The sequence below is a fragment of the Carassius auratus genome, unplaced genomic scaffold (assembly GCF_003368295.1).
Source record: "Carassius auratus strain Wakin unplaced genomic scaffold, ASM336829v1 scaf_tig00214714_1_2670353, whole genome shotgun sequence".
In the NCBI taxonomy this organism is placed as follows: domain Eukaryota; kingdom Metazoa; phylum Chordata; class Actinopteri; order Cypriniformes; family Cyprinidae; genus Carassius; species Carassius auratus.
In genome coordinates, this window is record NW_020527778.1 from 1,892,728 (window position 1) to 1,912,163 (window position 19,436).

General features: G+C 37.4%; 1 protein-coding gene across 1 annotated transcript; it reads right to left on the minus strand.

Moving 5' to 3' along the window:
- Positions 1-270: 270 nt before the first annotated feature.
- Positions 271-19,308, minus strand: rb1cc1 (RB1-inducible coiled-coil 1). Its single transcript, XM_026258584.1, has 23 exons — positions 18,967-19,308; positions 17,779-17,910; positions 16,587-16,713; positions 16,176-16,346; positions 15,742-15,944; positions 14,677-15,115; positions 13,319-13,489; positions 11,706-11,890; positions 11,374-11,560; positions 11,114-11,195; positions 10,967-11,031; positions 10,754-10,857; positions 10,487-10,613; positions 8,242-10,178; positions 5,750-5,927; positions 5,217-5,325; positions 4,777-5,059; positions 3,375-3,426; positions 3,213-3,260; positions 2,154-2,212; positions 1,946-2,073; positions 1,625-1,695; positions 271-1,228 (listed from the first exon to the last, which is right to left on the minus strand). Exons 2-23 carry the CDS (start codon positions 17,847-17,849, stop codon positions 1,151-1,153), a joined length of 4,875 nt encoding a protein of 1,624 aa, XP_026114369.1. The 5' UTR covers positions 17,850-17,910; positions 18,967-19,308; the 3' UTR covers positions 271-1,150.
- Between the last annotated feature and the right edge of the window lie 128 nt (positions 19,309-19,436).

Consider the following 19,436-nt stretch of genomic DNA (forward strand, 5'->3'; position numbering starts at 1 on the left):
GACGTGCAACTGGAATCTATATCAACAACTATATCAGTACTGGGAAACATCTTCAAGCATCAAGGCCAAAGCTTTATGGTACTTTGTTTCAACAAAACAAAAGCTTTTAAATGTATTGAAAATGCATCTCTTATCCAAAAGAATGGCAAATAGAAATATAAAATAAATGAAAACAATAAAAAGAAAACTATTCCGATACATTTGCAATATTCTCGCCAAAATAAAGTTCTCGGGACGGACGCTGTGGGGAATGCAATCCACTGCGAAGAGTTTGGGATCAAACCTTTATTGTTTTGAAAACTCTAAATTCTTTTACAATACAGTCATTTTTTGTTACTGTGTGATGTGATGAATAATATACAATGTCGTGGTTAAATTCAATAAAGACACACATTCACAAACATGAAATATTACTTTCTATATTTCAACATCCTACAACAGAGGGAAGATATGTGCTGCTTTTCTTCTGACGCGTGTTTTCGACAGCACAAACCTTCCTTTTGAATCAACAAAAGCGTCGTCTTTTTTCCAAAAGTGCATCTGAAGGATCGCGAGGCCTCTGCGGCGGCCGTCCAAATGTACATCATAATAAACAGGCGGGACGTACTGTGCTGAGAGTAACAACCAGCAGCTTTTTACCGAAACCTCCGACTACAACGCATATCCAGACAACTAAATTAAAGAAAATATTATCTATATGCATGCCATGACCATTCCTCTGGTAACATTTACAATAAATTTATATTTTCATAACCTTCTGAAATAGGTAAGCTGATCATGATAGCCCCCCCCCCCCCCACCTCCCCAAACCCGATTATAATATTAATGATGAACTAATATGTAACATCCAACTGCTTTTTGTTCATTTTACAGACTTGTTGTGACAGCTTCAGAGCCATCGTAGTTGGAGCCAATGCCCCGATAAAGTTAGAATCATTTGGTCCACATTTACAAATCCTCTGTGTATAAAAAAAATGAGATAAAATGGTTTGCAACAGAGGTAAAAAAAAAAGAAAAGAAAAGGGGGTAAAAAGCGAAAAAAGATTATGTCTTCTAAAGCTGACAAAACAATTAAGGAAGAGCGAGTCTGCTTTAAAAAAAGCAATAAAAACATACTGAGCTCATTACAATATGATCAATTTGTACACGATTACACTTTCTTGTTCCATGGCACGGCCTTTACTCTGTAGAATTTAGTGCCGAGAGGAACTTTGAACCGGTTTAGGGCCTGGAGACAGACAATGACAAAAGAAACACGTTCAAAACAGAATATCACATAAAAATAAATAAATCAAAGATATCATTTCATATACGTGCGTGAAGTAATGATTAACAGCTGATTATAAAATACACAGTTTTCTGCTCAAATTAACGTTAAGTTGCAAAACAGAATTAAATACACAATTCTAAATCAATGTTCTCATCCCGATGTGCTTAATTAGAAAGTTTTGCAAAGGGACTGAGTATCTGCAAATGTTAAACTGAAAACGGGGTAGTGTTTAGTCATCAAGGATGTTATAAAATGAGAGTTCAATAATAATAATAATAGTCAAAAAGCTTATTTACGGAAACATAACTCTTCCATTTAGAGCATTCGAATAAATAATAGAGTATTAACAGTTACCTTTTTGGCTTGGCAATATTCCTTCTCCATGACTTTTCCTAGAACCCATGGCCGTCTGGTTGCTCCTGTCGCTAAAAAAAAAAAAAAAAGTATATTTGATATACAATAAAAATATGTAAAATAAAACTAGAAAACACTTTATCAGGAGTAAAACACACTTTCTTTGTCATCATTTCAATTTACAAATACATTGATGCATTAACATATACAATTAATAAATAATTACATTGAGTAAACATGTACCATCATGTCAGAGCAGAATTGTTATCTGAATATGAATCTGTCTCTTTAAGAAGTCTTCCTGTAGTGTGTGTGACTGACCTGGTTTGAGGTCCAGTGCAGTGAGAGACTCTGAGTGCAGGAAATAAAGGGTGGGACCAACAGTGAAGAGAACGTAATTATCGTGCCTCTCATCCAGGATTATGAGAACCAAGTCGCCCACCTGAAAACTACAAGAAGAGGGGTTTTCTAATGAGGTGGAGGGCTTAAACAGCTCAAATCATTAATGCTAATATCCAACGATACTTACTCTCGAATGGCGATTTTCTCCGAGTGCCGTGACGAGACGGACGACATACTCTGTGACATCTGTAAAACAAATAGTTAGACGGTTCTAGTGATATTCACACTAGTAGATGTTTGTTAGGTTTCCTGCGTACACACTCTGCAACCGTTATAAAAATAAAACGGCATACACTGTATAGCAAAAAAAAATCAGTTTTGGTTAAATGCAACATTGATGAATCTCATAAATGTCTCCTGGTGTGTCACTGTTTATAGGATGGAGATTGTACCGAAAACAAATGTATGTGTGCCATCTAGTGGGAAGGAGTAGAACGGTCTGTTAAATAGCATGCATTGGTAGTACATGCATATTACACACAGTAGGGACAAGATAACATGTATAAATAAATAATAAATATGAAATGTGGGATTTAAACATGTTTATTAGTTTCATTTCAGGCTCGTTTGCAAATGAGTTGAAACTCAGCCCTAGCTGAATTACCCAAGCACATTTCAGAGCTGATTTTCAGACTAAATTCATCTTGTGAATCTGCCCCGAGCTGTCAGGACTCTAAAGTGTGGGTTACGTGTCTCATAAGATGCGTCTCGCGGCCAATAAGACGCTGATTGTAATTTTGCCAAAGAGATTAAACCTATTTACAGAAATGTTCCCAGGGGAAATATAATTAAATTATATCAAAGAGTCTCATGTTTTAATTGACTGCTGATAATGTGCAAGTAGTTACTGTCATAACAACAGCAATGTAATGTCTATGAATGATACAGTGAAGACAGAATATTTCCATTATTTTACTTATGGATAAAAAAATAAAAAAAGCGAATGCCTTTAATGATCGCTGACCTGTGTTAATCGAGTGTATTGTTCTATTTACCATCACTAATTACTGCTTTTAATTGACTGTTCGAGTGGTCAATTATAAACTGAGATCAAGCACAAATGACACAAATACAGATGATCAATTAAAAAGATGTTCTCCTACAATTAACACATTCAGATGAAATGTGAGAGCCAAAACTGTAACCAAACACACATTCGTGTCCGAATAAACTAAAATATATTCACCAGTCTTTGACTAAGTCTTTTGTTCTCTTCCTCCTTCATGTGTAAGGTCTGAAACACAATAAGAAATAATTGCATCTAAAATATATATTTGAGAAATGCAGTGATTACATTTGGTTTAGCAAAATACTAAAACATCAAAGTGTGTGTGTGAAAGTGAATTACCCTTTCCAAAATCAGTATGCGCTGTTTCTCTTCAGACAGCATAGGGTTGTCACTGCATCAAAATAAATGTCACAAAATACACAGTTCAATAATTCAGCTTTGAATGGAACTATTTTCTAAAAGGCGATAATAATAATTCAAAGCAGGAAATTTCATTAACGTGTCAAGACTAAAAAACACATTTCAGGCTTTTAAAAAGAAAGCGCTGAAGACTCCTCACCTACAGCAAGCGCTCGACTCACATCTTTCCTCTTCTATCTGATCTACCCAACTTTCCTGTCTCAAACACGTTCATTCAGCTTCTCTAAAGAGACAAGGTCTAGAAAAACATGGCCTTGTCTCTCTCCACACATAGATCCCTGCATACTTATAAACCACAAGTTTTTTTTCTAACTACTGCTGATATTCTACTAAACATAAAAAAAAAGAATAATAAAATGATACATGTGTTTGTGTGTGAATCTATAATAAATGTGTATTATTAAGCATATTAATCACTAATTCGGTTTAAAAACTACAAACTATAATAACTCCACTATTATTATTATTATTATTATTATTATTATTATTATTATTATTATATATATATATATATATATATATATATATATATATATATATATATATATATATATATATATATATATATATATATATATATATATATATATATATAATTTTTTTTTCCAAATAAGTCTGTCTGTAGATTTACATCCATAAATGTATAATGCATAAATAAATAGCATATCACTTTTCTGTTCAAAACTATCAACTATAAAACTTTAAACTCTGTTGTTGTTATTATTATTATTAGCAGTAGTAGCATTTTTTTATTATATTAATATTATAATATAGAATTTGTTTTTCAAACAAGTCTGTCAGTAAAAATACATTTATAAATCTATAAAAACTGTGCAGATTTTTTATTACAAAAACATATTAATTCTGTTCAACAATTACGAAACTTCTGAAATTAATAAATCTAGCATTTTTGTTTTATTCCTCTCATGACAAGATTAAAAACTGAATGAGGAAAATTAACAGATGTTTTTTGCATGTGTGTGTTTTGGGAAATAGTTTTCAACTGTAACAAACTACATCCCTCTAAAACTTTGACTTTGTTGCTACAAGAGCATGTGGAGTCAAAGTGTATTGTTGCAGCTCATTCAGCTATAACGTTGTGCAGTATTTTTAGCACTTCATTATATGCTGAAGCTGGCTGTGCAGGTTTGCTGATTTACACTGATGAATGCTGTCGAGTGAGAACCTAGGCCAACAACAGTTTGTTCCACTGCTATAGAAAAACGACTCATTTCAAACCATCTTCTGTATAATGTCAAAGACAAAAACTGAGCGTGGTAGTTCCGTTTTTAAATGAGTGCACTTCTGCGCAGATGCTTACTGCACTGTCATCATGCTGGCCTCCACGGCTGACTCCACCCTCTCCTCGTCCTTCAGTGCAGCCATGGACGCCAATCTCTCTGGATCAGGGGTGGACGGTGAGAGGACTTCAGCGTGGGCAGGGCCACAGGCACCCAGAGCTTCCGTGAAGACCGGGATGGGATTAGGAGGAAAGAAGGATGACGAGACGAGGACGGTGCTCCTCAAACGGTTCAGTTCCTCCTCCATCTGCTTCTTCTCCTGAAGGATGGAGGCACGGTCTTCGGAGAGCGTTTCGATCAAACCTTCATTAAAACAACAAAACACAAGAGGACAATGATCATATGTCGTCCTTTTTTTGCGTTTATTGGTCACACTGACCATTTCTGTGCAGTTTGGTAAGAGATGTTTGAAAAACAAGTGGAAATGCACTAAAATCATATGATACAAAATGAGTTATACCTTTATCTTTCTCTTGTTGCTGCGTCAAGTTTTTGAGCTTCTCAGTGAGATCATTGATGAGGTGTTCTTTCTTTAGTTTCTCCCGGGTCAGAACAGTATTGAAGTTTGTCTAGAAATGATCAGTACGTTAAAACAAGCAATTTTAGGGGTTTTAGATCAACAATAACTATATTTTTATTCAGTTCTGTTTTTTTAGTTTTTATTTTTATTTGTCCGGACAAAAAAAGGAATTATTTTCAGCTACAAATTACAATATTTTTCATTATATTTCATAATATGTTTCACTAAAATAACATAATATTCATAATAATTAATAATACCTGGAAAATACACAGCTGTTATGCAAGTTCAACTGAATTCATTTGAATCATGCAAGTCCAGGACGGCTATATTAAATACACATTAAATACACACGTTTGCTGGAAAAATTGCAACAACTACGTTTAATCGCTTTTGCCAATTTTTGAATTGCAGTGACAACAAATCTTCAGCTTGATTCAATTCTTACAGTTGAGATCCTTTATATTGCTAACCTGCTGCTCAGCAATGAGGGAGGTCTTCAGGTTCTGCATCTCCTCGTTCTTTGTTCGTTCCAGGAGCTCAAGTTGGGCCAGGAGCGATGCCCTTTCCTCGGTCCACTGACCGCTGTCCAGTGACAATGCAGTGCTGGTCTCCACACCAGTCTCTGTCTTTTCTACAATAGGTGCCACTCTGCAACACAGAATCAGGTGTGAAAATTGACTCCACCATACTGTAAATCAACCTGAATTTGCATTAATGACTCTTAAGAAGACATTTAAGCTGACACTTCCTTCTTAAACAAATTACACCATGCAAATTCATAAGCTGAGGAAGTTATTACATTCTGAAGATCCTTCTTTGCATCTTGTGAACTTATAAACTATTCACGATAAGACAAGAACATGTGTAAATGAGGTAAACAGTCGCTTTCTGGAGCTCTAAATGTGTTCACTATTTGCAGGGTTTGAACCTACAACCTTTTATTGCTAGCTTAGAACTATAACCACTTGGCAACACCCACTTTTTCTAAAGTGTTTCTTGTTTGTACAACATTAGTCACCGGAATAAATAAATAAATATTCAAAAACCTCCAATTTACTGGGATTGGTGTTAAGACTTGAACACAAATATGTTTTCTGTTTTTAATTAATCCCTGTTTTACAGGCACATGTAACAGGGTTATCACATTTCTTTGCTAATTTCTACTTAAGAAATGTTTTAATGAAACGGTTCACAGTTTTGGTTGGTTCTTTTTGATGTGCTAATTATTCACTAGAGTGAAATCAGAAAGAGTAAGTGAATGCATGTAGCTTGTGTGTTCTCTGTTTTTAATTAACAGTGAAGTTAGAGGTAGAAGCTTTCATTTTAATGGACTAGAGCAACACTGTTTCAGTCATTTCATTTGTGTCCTTGGCAGATGCTTCCCTCACACAAAATTGCAAGAATTACTGAGTTATTAATGTCTAAATCAACAAGAAACTGAGGTTATCATCAAACAAACCAACAGAAATAAAAACAAAACATTTTTTAAACAAAATAATGAGGAGTATGTGATTCTGTAAAAACTCTGAAACAATGCTAAGATGGTGTGGGTGTTTGTTCTGCATTCTGGGTGCTTGCCCAAGTCAGAAGAGCCTTATGCCATAAAAAATAAAAAATTATATAATTATAATAATCACCACTTTGGTCAATAAGATTTTCTTTTTCAAAGAAATTGATAATTTTATTCAGTAATAAATGCATTAAATTTATCAAAAGTTACCTTAAATACATTTATAACGTTACAAAATAATTATATTTCATGTAAATGATGTTCTTTTGAACTTTCCATTAATCAAATGTGACCCTGGATCACAAAACCAGTCGTGTGTCAATTTTCACATAAAAACTGAATAAATAAACTTTCCATTGATGTATGGTTTATTAGGATCTGACATTATTTGTCCGAGATACAACTATTTGAAAATGTGGAATCTGAAGGTGCAAACAATTCAAAATACTGAGAAAATCTTTTGAAGTTGTCCAAATGAATCAATAGTCCCCAGCTAGTTTGTTTAGTTGCAACAATATCAGAGTTGCTGGGGACTATTTTCAGGCACTGCGTTATATCATTGCGCCTGCTGCACTCATGGTATGGCAAAGTTTCTTGATTGTCACGACTAGCCATACCAGCCTAAAAAAAAAAAAATCGCAACTTCTCATTTTCTGTGGGTCTTAGTACATTATATGACTACAGAAGAGTCAAGTTTTAAATAGGAAAAATATTGAAACTATTTGGTAATTTCTGAGCGAGATGCTAACGGTCTTATCAGATTCAATGACCTGTGCTAAGCTAAGCTAAAAGTGCTACCGCCAGACCCAGAGTTCAACTGTTCAACTCCAGGGGAGTTGGAAAATGTTGTGTTCCTTTAAAGCTGCAGTAGGTAACTTTTGTAAAAATATATTTTTTTCATATTTGTTAAACCTGTCATTATGTCCTGACAGTAGAATATGAGACAGATAATCTGTGAAAAAAATCAAGCTCCTCTGGCTCCTCCCAGTGTCCTATTGCCATTTGCAGGAAAACATCGCTCCCGGTAAAAAACAACCAATCAGAGCTGCGGTCCGTAACTTTGTTTGTGTTCAAAATGTAGAAAAATGTATATAATAAGCGAGTACACCATGAATCCATTTTCCAATCCGTGTTTTTGGCTTGTCCTGAATCACTAGGGTGCACCTATAATAAGTGTTTATATTCGGACTATTTTAGATTGCTTCGGGGATACCGCGGCGGAGTAACCCAGTACCTTTGCGATTCTTCATAGACATAAAAAGAGAGAAGTAGTTCCAGCTACGATGTTCTTCCGCAAGACGCAAGCAGTTCTGTTTATTAACCGCTAGAGTGTCAAAAGTTACCTACCGCAGCTTTAAGTACAATTTTTAATTTAACAGCTATCTGCTTTAAATCAGAATCGTAGAATTATTTTCGTGGGAATGTCTGATTAGAAAACTTGCATTTACTTACATGTCAGTGGACTGTCTTTCTTTAAGCTGATTTTCAAGCAGTTCAATTTGTCCTAACAGTCTTGTCTCGGTCTCCTCTTTTTGGAGTTGAAAGTCTCTTGAGGCCTCTTGCAATGCAGCTTTGACTGCGTCCTCTTTCTCCTTCTCCACTCTCTGCAGGGCCTCCACCCTCTCCTGCTCCAGTCTTCCTGACAGTAGTGTGTTTTCTGCTTGCAGGTCTCCGATAACAGTCGATAGCTCTCGCTCTTTCTCCTGGAAAGCCCTCTGCTCATCCTCCTTTTGCCTCTGTAAGGCATCAATCTGGTCCTGGTGATCATGCTGGATCTTCTGGACTCGTTCCTCACAGTCTTTCTCTGCGTCCTGCGATTTCTGTTTGAGTGCTGAAAACTCATGGCGCAGCATGGTGCTCTCCTCTTCATGTCGATCCACAAGTTCAGAGATGCAGTGGTCCTTCTCCAACCTCATGAGCGCTCGGAGCTCGGCCAGGCCCACCTCATACTCTTCATTTTTCTGCTGGAGCTGCTGGTTCAACATGTCGATTTGCGTCTGCAAGGTGGCTGTTTGGGTAGTGAGCTCCTCTCTCAACACCTCCTCTTGGGTGCTTTTGGCCTCCTCATACTGGAGTCTCATGTCCTCCATTTCGGCCTCTTTAAGAGCCATCTCCACTTCCAGTTTGCAGCGGGCGTCTGCAAGTTCAGTAATGCGAGCCTCCAAGTCTTTCAAGCGTCCCTCGCGTTCCTTGAGTTCAGCAGAATGGCAATCCATGAGATCTCTGAGCTTCACCAGGTTCTCCTGGACGAGTTTGTCAAGTGCACTTTCTTTTTCCAATCTGAGAGACTCCAGCTCTGCTTCATGTTGTTGTTTCAACCGTGTCTCCAGGTCCTGAAGGTGCACCTTCTCTGCCTTCTCCATCTCTTGTCTGACTTTCTGTTGGCTGTGCTCGATCTCAAAGTGAAGGTTCTCCAGCTGCACAGTGACCTCGTCCTTGGAGAGCAATGCAGCTTTCAGTTCGTCACTTTGCTTTAAGAGCTTCTGTTCAAGGTCTAGCAGAGTTTGCTTGTGAAGATCTTTGAGTTCTTGCATAGAGCGTGCTCTCTCACTCTCCAGTTGAGATATTTCCTTCTCCTTACGCTCCACGAGCCCCTCCAATTCCAGCATTGCTCTTTGGATGTCTCGAACAATCTTCTGATTGCCCTCCAGCTCTTCCAGCAGGGTTTGCATCTGCTTTTCATGATCGTCCTTCAAACTCTGGAGACTGGTTTGTTGCGTTTGTCTTAGGTTCTCCTCATGACAGTATCGGACACTGTTAAGAGCATTTCGGACCTCAGTGGTCATTGTTTTCAGGGCAAATCCAAAGTCTCGTTGCTCGTTCAGAACCAGACCTCGAAAGTGGTAAAGGTCTTCCTTAACTTTCCTTAAACTGTTATGTGACTCTTCCGCAGCAGAACGGTACCTGTCCGCTGACAGCTTGAGTGCTGCAATCTTTGAATTTTCCTTCTCCAGCGTAGTAGTGTCCTTTATGCGTTTGCTATCGATTGCATTAATGACAGAGGAGTAAAGAGACTCCACCATCATCTCTGGGCTTGTGGGATCACTTATGGGATTAGGTGACAACAAGTTCTCCTCAATAACAAACTCATTAACTGCTGACATGAAATCCGACTCAGGACTTCCTCCCAATGAGTCCAAGTCCAAAGAGCCTTGTTGTAATACAGGATCCATATTGGGGTGCCCAATGGTTTCAAAGTCAAAGGTCTGGGCATCTATGCTGTCGGGTGACAGGTCCTCCAAGGGACCAGGAAGCACCAGGGGTTGGCAGTCCGGTGCTTTTAAACTGAGAGTGGACAAAGTTTTGGTGGAGGTAGAGATGATTTCAGTTGTGCTTTCAGATCTGGGTGTTAATGCGGTGGATCTTTGAGCACTCTGGCTACAGGAAATCTAGAAGACAATGCAACATGTCAAAATCATATGGGAAATGACCTTCCCAGAATAGTCAAATTAGACTTAATGCATTTTAAAAGTTGAAACGTATCGGAAGTAGCGACAGATCTTGCATTCATCACTGCCACTTATTACTTTTTAATTAAAACTTATGAGCACATAACGAAACAAATGCTTGGATTGATCGCGTTAAGATCAACAAAATGCATTTAGAAAACAGACAGGGTGAATTTCTATTTCATGCCATCTTTACAGGTTTATAACAGCCAATATTTCAAACACTTAAATGACTGTGAACAAAGTACCTTTTGTTCATTTAGTAGGTCTGTGATCGTTTTTGACATCTCGTCCACACTCTGCACAGCCTGAACCAGCTGATGGAGAACCTCAACATGCTGGTTAAGAGGCTCAAAGTCACACAGTGTGGGGACCCTAATGAAGAAAAGAGGCAACAGATCATCATTTAGGAGTGTTTAGCCATGATTGGAAAGGTAATGGCTCAAAGAAATGCAGTTTTGCATGGTGAAATAACGGTAGAAATGTGCTATCATGACCAAGTAATAGGCATTTACCTGAGGTAAGGCTGAACCTCGGAAGGACAACAGGTCTTGAGATACTGCAGGTCACTCAGGGAAATATCTGGAAGCTCAAAGTCAAACTTTCGAGGCTTTCGGGTCTAAACACAAATCAAACAAACAAACGAACACACAAAAATTGAATGCTGAAATGTCCTCAAAGTCCATGAAGGGATCCTGAAAGATGAAAACACGTGTTCAAAGACTCACGCAAAATGAAGAGGGTGGCCATGAGTCCAGTCCACGAAACAACCGGTTTCTGAGGAACGATTTCCCTGAGACAAACAAAATCAGGTGTCCATGTTTGTTCTTAAAACTGAAAGAAGTCACATAAGAAAATATGAAGAATACACTTACTGAAGAGCTTCCCAAAGGATTCCCTTTGTACTTTTTCTGCCTCATAGAGGTTTTTCCCATCTTTGACAAGAGCACTGGCCCACTGGAATAAAATTAAAAATAAAACATTAACAGCCGGTCCTGATTTATTTTTTTTATTTTTTTGAGAAACAAATAAATGTACAAAAAAGATATCATATTATTCACTCTCTCTCTGGTCAAATCACTTCCGATTACATCTGCATCTCTATAGAATATGAATGAATGCAGCTGATTCTTACTTGTCTGTAGTGTCCTATGAACATTTTGCGCCTGACCACCTCCACTACGGCGAGACAGTACATCTGTGGCACAGTGCTGAGTGCCTCCACCACCCGCACGCGCTCCAGCAGCTCCGTCAGCAGCCTCAGAAGAGCCTGCAGCTTCTCTCCATCCTGATCAGCGTGAAGCATCACGTAGCAGCACCATCTGATGGAGGAGACACCACAGTGCAGTTAGGAAACACTTCACTTCAAAGTATTGTAGCTCTCTAAAACTGAAAATAGTCCATAAAGACTAGTTATGTTCTATCCAAATTAAAAACTATTTAGCATTACCCATGAAGAATACTTACTTGAGTCGAACTTGAAGGTTGTTGGCGAGCTCCTGTTTGGCAGTGGTACATTTCTGCTTGATGTCTAGTAGCTTCCTGTGATTGGTTAGCATGATCATCAGCTGATTGGCATGACTCAGACACAGGTCAGGCAGCACCGAGGTGTCCTTCAGGTTTTCAGCCCTCTTCTGATTGGCATGAAATCCCTAGTAGAAGGCAAAGGAGATCACATGAGGAAGAGTAGCTTTCTGAAAACATTTGCAATATATTCAAACATTAGAAGCGTGGCTAATAGGGTTGCATGATAAATCGAAATGGAATCAAAATCATGATTCGACAGAAGCTGCAATTATCATGCGTATTATTATTGTAATGTTCGCTAAAATAAAGTATATTTATAATGCAATGCCTTTATCACTGCTTAGAATACTATGAAATATGTTGCATGGCTTATTCTGTTTAAGAAGCCACATCATCGCACAGAAGGATTTATTTCAAACACTTTTGTTTCGGAGTAAAAATATGTTATTAAATGTGGTATTTTCACATGCTTACAGATGGAGCAGCATTTACTACACAGAGCCACAGTTCACCGAGAAGCAACGCAAACAGCTGACATTATCGCTATCTATTTGATAATCACGAAATAAATTTTTTTTGCGTAAATTGTCGGTGAACTACGGCTCTGTGTAGTAAATGCTGCTACATCTGAAAGCATGTGATGATGATTTACTGCTGATTACAGAACTGACAAAATGTGCATGACAATCACATTCGATTAATCGTGCAGCCCTTGTGTCTAAAGTTTGTTTGGTCAATCTGCCACAAAGTAATACAGGTTTATAAAGAGGCTGTTATTGAAGGATGGGGTAGTGCCAACTGTGGCAGACCTCGCAGTAAACCCACAAACAAGTATGTGTCGTAACAGAGCGGCAACCTCTCGCTCTCTCTCGTGAAGCCAAAAAGGAAGTGACTAAAACTGCAATTCATTGACTGGCGGCTTGAGGCTGGCTGCAAAAGGTCAGTCAGTCCCATAGACTCCCCGTGTTAAAATGTCCAACTTTAAAGCAAAAAAAAACATGTTTACAGCCTGGTTCAAAAAATGATTATGGTCTATATTGCTAATTTTGCCCTTCATGACAACTGTGAGGGGGGTGAATTTTTTTTATAACTCATCCGTTTAAATTATATTAAGCCTTAAAGTTCTGCATAATTTAGGGCGTGGCCACTTGAGTGACAGGTGGATTGCTGCTGCTGACAATGTCGTCGCGCTAGGTGGGCGTGGCTTCAGCAATCAGCTCCCGCCTTTTTGCCCATTTTTGATTATCCGTGAGAGTCGCGCGATGACGTGCTGCCAAGATGGCGACGGCCCGCTCTGCATACTTTAGGCTTCAAAACCGCTATTGAGGAGTCTATGGGTGACGTCACGGACACTACGTCCATATTTTTTTACAGTCTATGGTCGTAACCTATATTTTAAGAGGTTAGCCAATCATATATACATCTCAATGTCACAGTAGCAAAAAAAAAAAAACAACGGTTTGAAAATGGGCATAAAAATAAAATACCATAATGAGTAGAATATGTCCCCTTCAGGCTGTTTTATGCTGACTATGAAAATGAGCGCTGTTTACCTGAGCAAGTTCCTGCTGTTCATTGACCAACCGTTTACAGCTGGCTATCATTTGGTCAAGAGCATACAATCTGTCCTCAAGACCTTTGATGGCCTTCATGTTCTGATTATCCAATTTGGTAATCGTCTCACGGCATTCAGTTAGAAAGGGTTGGATAATTCGTGGGTCGAGCTGGAAGCATAAAAAAAATGACAGAAACAAATAAGAGCTCTTACGGACAGTAAAACAGTTCATTGTTAGTGTCCTGTAAATGTGATGATGATGTACTCTACTTTTCAAAATTTTAGGGTTGGTAAGAAAATGTTAATGTTTTGGGAAAAGGTCTGTATGCTCATTAATTAAAGCTGGATTTATATTATAAAAAATACAGTAATAAGAGCGATATTATGAAATATTTATAAACTACTGTTTTACATTTAAATATATTATAAAATGGAATTTATTCCTGTTATGCAAAGCATCATCTTCAGCATTACATGATCCTTCAGAAATCACTCTAATATGCTAATTTGCTGCTAACTAGTGTTAGAAATACTGAAAATACTCATATATTTAAATATATATTTTAACAATAAATGCATTTATAATGTATTAACTGTTATTTTTATCAATTTATTTAATGAGCATTTACTTAGTGTATTAATTTAAGTATTAAGTGTTAATTTATTTTTTTAAATCCCTATTGACCACAAACATTTATACACTAGTGAATATGATGTCTATGTGATGTATAACTGGATGTTTCAGCCACAGTATATGGTTATATTTTTTTTCAGTATTATATTTTTTACATATTTTTTTAAATGAAACAAAACATGGTTTGTATTTTAAAACCCATTAGGTAATGCGTATATTTGGATATTCCAGTGAATTCAATAGGTTACATTTTGTTATTTTTTATTTTTACTTTCTATTAGGAACTTGATGGAGGCAAACAATGCATAAGAAGATTATTCATAACAAATGACTGATAAGTCTGACTTGAGGCCAAAAACAGTGTCACATTACGTAATGTTTGAGATGGGGAAACAAAACACAAGTCTTAAAACTCTAAACCTAACTGGATATTTGAGGACTTTGCGAAATATGACAGTATGTAGTTTTTTTTTTAATGACTTACTGATAGCATTGCTCGACGTTTGTTGTTTTAGAAGCAAATTAAAGCATTCTTCCTCACTAACAACAGCTGCATAAATACATGTAATTAGATATAAATATTATAGCAAAATCTCTGCTGGGTGACACACCTCTACAATCACATGGTACACATCATCATAATGTAAATAAATAAAGGTTTGCCACAGGTCTACAGACTGATTGATAATTTGACCTAGACATTCCCTCTTGATATCACTCACCCTGTTGATTGAATCAAAACACTTCCTCACTACTGACTCGACATCGTTAGGTCTGTCCTGAACATTGATCCAATCCAACAGTGTGACATTGAAAGAGGGTGTGGCTCCCCTCTCTGGAGACTCCTCCTCTTCCTCTAGAGCTTCTTTTAGACTACAGCTGCTCTTCAGTCTGTCCTGAGGGGAGGAGGACGCCTGGGACGACGCTTCTCCAGAAGCAGACACAGGCGAGAGTGACTTCCGATTCTTCTGGCTGTCAGCGGGACAGAGGATTGCGGACTGAGTGGATGTTTCTCCTACTTCTTCATCCTCATTCTCGTCTTCTTCATCTGTGGTTCTTGGGTGAGGGGAGCTGGACTTCTCCAGGCTTTCTCGATAGCTCTGCCGAGTCAAACACTCTAGCAGTGGAATCTTTGCCATGACTGAGACAGCAGTGCCAAGCCTGATGAATAAACATTAGAATTAGTGATCTATATATCTATATTGATCTATGTATTTATATATTAAAGTCCAATACACCCCCCATTCAAAAGTTTAAGGTCAGTTTATTCATTTATTATTCAGCAAAAACACATTAAATTGATAAAATGTGTTAGTAAAGACATTTATAGTGTTACAAAATACAAAATTTTTCTCAAATAAACGCTGTTCTTTTGAACTTTCTATGAAAAACAAATAAATTCTACCACGGTTTCCACAAAAATATAAAGCAATATTAATTTTTTTTTTTTAGATAATAGTAAGGACTGTTTCTTGAGCAGCAAATCAGCATGTTAGAATGATTTCTAGATGATCATGTGACACTGAAGACTGGAGTAATGATGCTGAAAATACAGCTTTGCATCACAGGAATAAATTAAATTTTTAAATATATTCTAATAGTAATAATATTTTATAATTTTTCTCTTAACTGTTTACAATAGAATCTATCTTAGAATTTAAGAGAACTTAGAAAACGTAAAATACAAAATATAAAAAAAACATACACCTGGTGTTTTAACAACATAACTTAAAAAAAAAACAATTATTTCAAGAAAGAAAGAAAGTTAGAGTCAAAGATTCCCTTACTTTGTGAGTTTTAATTTGATGTCTTCAAAATCCTGTTGGTAATTTGTATAAGCAGTGTCAAATTTCATGAGGAGTTTCTGATAGGACAGAGTGCAGTCGTCCAGGTTAGCCATGATGGCCGCCCATCCCTGGTGCTGAAGGTGTTCGTCATGGACCAGACGCTCACAGAACAAGCAAAGCTTCTTGGCAACCTCAAACATTTCCTAAAAAAGGGCACAACAGACCTAATGAGAGTCATTTGCATACAAATGTAAGAAACCCTTCCATCCGAGCCTTTGTCAGTTGCATTCATGCTCTCAAATAGAAGTAATGCTCAAACCTTACATAAAAAGCATTGATATAACATAGTGTGGATGAGCCCAGATGTGTAAATCTGAGAAAATCTAAGAGGACAGAGGTTGTTCATTAGGTCAGAACAGAAAGTTGGCCATTACCACAGCCAGTTGAGTGCGGGAGGCCACGGTGTGAAAGACAGCAGGCATCATGAGGGACTCCTCCACCTTCAGCTCCATCTCATTCTCTATTGAGAAGGTTGTTTTGGGGATGGTTGGAGCTCGGTCAGACAGGATCATCTCTTTGTTGAATAAGAAGATCGGGTTGGTGTCCTGAAGCAGCCAGAAATAATAAAAAAATCAATGGGCATTTGGAAACCATGTTACGATCCTCAATATTGTAGGGTCCTTTTAAATCGACTGACTTGTATGCACTGCTTTTATGGTGCTTCTTAGCAATTTTCATGTCAAACATTTTAACCGTGTACTTTGTAGCAATGCTCAAGCATTTGACTAAAGAATTCATATATAATAACTACTCTCTAAAAATTTTGTAAATTGCTTGTTACTCACTGTCCCGGCGCTGTAGCTGCACACGCGCCTCTCTGCCACCATACACTCCCCTCCATTGACCACCAGCACCTGGTGCTGGATTGCAATTTTATATTTGGCCTGAATGGCATGTTTAAGGTCCAAAACACTATAAAAAAAAAAAGCATGAAGCATGAACACATTTCAGTTACCTAGTAAAACAAACCAGGACTCAATTTTCAAACAAAACATTTGGACTCATTTACATTAACTTAACCATCATAGCATTATACAGGTATTTACACTGGAATTATGTAATTAATACATTTTTACATTGCATCTCTACGTATAATCCATGTACATAATACATTATCCAATATAATGTGGTTTCTAATGAATATGTAAATATACGTGTGCGCAAATTCATAAATACATTCGTCTAATTTAGGATGTTTGAAGACAAAAATAAACATTATTACTGTAAGTGTTAGGGATGCACGATATTGGATTTTGGCCGATATTCGATATGCCGATATTTTCAAAATAATTTTGGCCGATGCCGATACCGATATCGATATATATACAAATATATACTGATATATTTAAACTTTAATTTTACTGAAGAGAAATCCATGTATCTCTTCTGTACTGATTCTACCATAAATTTATTATTTTACAAATGTAGACAGACATTCACATCTGAAAAACAGGTCAATTATTTCACTTGGAGAATATCAGTTTGGCTCATCGGCAGAAATATTCATATCGGCCGATACCGATAATGGTCATTTTAAGCTTTTATCGGCCGATACCGATATTGTGCCGATATTATCGTGCATCCCTAGTAAGTGTTCATATTATTTCAATGCAATACGTAACAAACAATGAACAGTACTTTCCCAGCATTTAGCCATCTTTGTTAATGTGTAATATTAATATTTATACAATTAAAGGTTGGAAATGATTATATTAGTTAATGCATTGTGAAAATATAAAGTAACATTAACAAATATTAATAAATGCTGGATACAAATTACAGTTTAATGTCAGTTCATGATATCTTGTGCATTAACTGTTTTACTGTACATGACCTTATAGTGTTAAGCAATGTCAAGAAGTTATTCTCACTAAATGTTCTATAAAACAGTACAACAGTCTTCACATAAGGTGGAAACAAATGAAACCTTAAATATTTACGGATTCACTTTTTCTTAAAAACAGTAAATTCTCTTACGTTTGGACAGCAAGTTCAGTGTCAAATGTCAACGTGCTTCCGTTGTTGACTTGAAACACATACAACTTCATGCTGAATTCTCCGCTGAGCCTGCCTCCAGCTTGATTTGTTCATCTAGTCACTTATGGCTGCCTGATCGAAAATAAATGAAAAGCACACACTTCAAGTCAAGTTGCACCAGAACTTAAAACTGATGATAGAAGATATCTACTTTGATTAATACATGGCTGCACTTTCAAAGGCCTTTAGAGACATCTGCACAAGCACACATAACCTGGAAACCATAAAAGCCTGGAAAACCCCACAGATAACAGGCTACTCACAGTAATCAGGGACATCATTTTAGGCCTTGACAAAACAGAAACAATTTCAGATTATGACATGAGCATTGTATAAATCTCTGAGGTTGTTTGTGCTCCATAACGTGGTTAGATCTTTAAAACAGCACACAGACCAGCATGACCATGTGGCCCAACTCTGGCTGAGTCATGTTGTTCCCTGTGGGGAAACAGCATCAACACATGCAAAAAGAAGTCCCTTTGTATCCTAATTTCCCATGAACGGGCGTAGAACTTTGACAGGACGTATTGTAACAGCTGCTATTATGGATACAAGGAATAAGGCGTGAATACCAGGAATAGCACAAGGTTCCTGTGGCCCATATGGGTAACAAATTAATAAATGTTATTCATTTATAAAAGGAGTAAAATGGCATAAAATACTGTTTTAATCAAACATAAAATGAACCACATTTTATGTATGTTTGTCACAACTTACAATTTGTCAATACTGACTGACATCTTTCCTCTTGGCAACAAACTTCTAGGTTAAAATATGATTTTAACCTAGCTTGTTTTCTAAAATTACTGATCTGTTAATATGCAAATAAGGGGCTCCTGAAGGCTACAAGTCTTTGTTCCAAAGGCCCTGGTCATTATTTAGGGAGGGTGACGCTATGTCCAAATCTCTCTCAAAGCATCACCAGGACGCCGAAACCTCATCAATAACACATTACATGAGAGCTAACCCACTAATACCTCGTTCAACAACCTCAGCCTGCTTTTATTTACATTATCTAATTACAGTTTGAGGCAGAATTCCGTATTAGTGCCCCAAATTATCCGTTATTTGATTTTGCACTTCCACATCCACAGTGTAAGAAGATAAATCTGTATCAAGCAGTCTTACCTGAGCTGTCTTCAGTCCATTCTCTACATCAGAGCAGATTAACAGGGTGTTTTCGGCTGAGATGTGGAGGTTTCTGTCAGCTAGAGGTTGAAGCTGTCGGGCTAACAGGCTAAAGCTCATCACTCCGAACGCGGGCCTTTATTTTTAATTCCCATAATACGCCCAAATTCATCCAGGACGAGCTGGGATAGACTCATTAATGCTTCATCTCTCAAGACATGGATGTTAGGAGGGCCGGTAATAAGATGGGAGTTTTGTCATCGAGCTTTTTTTTCTGGCAGGGTCGCGTAGGGATCCGCTAATGTTGCTTCTCTGTGTTTTGTTATTGTCGTCACTGCGCAGCGAGGTGCATTCTGGGAAGGGCAACGGTCAGCAGTCAACCGCTGGTCTGGGATCAGTTTACAAGGGTGGCTTTGATTCTGAGTGATGCTGGAGTTACGAGGAAACCGATCTGAAATCAGCCACTTCGG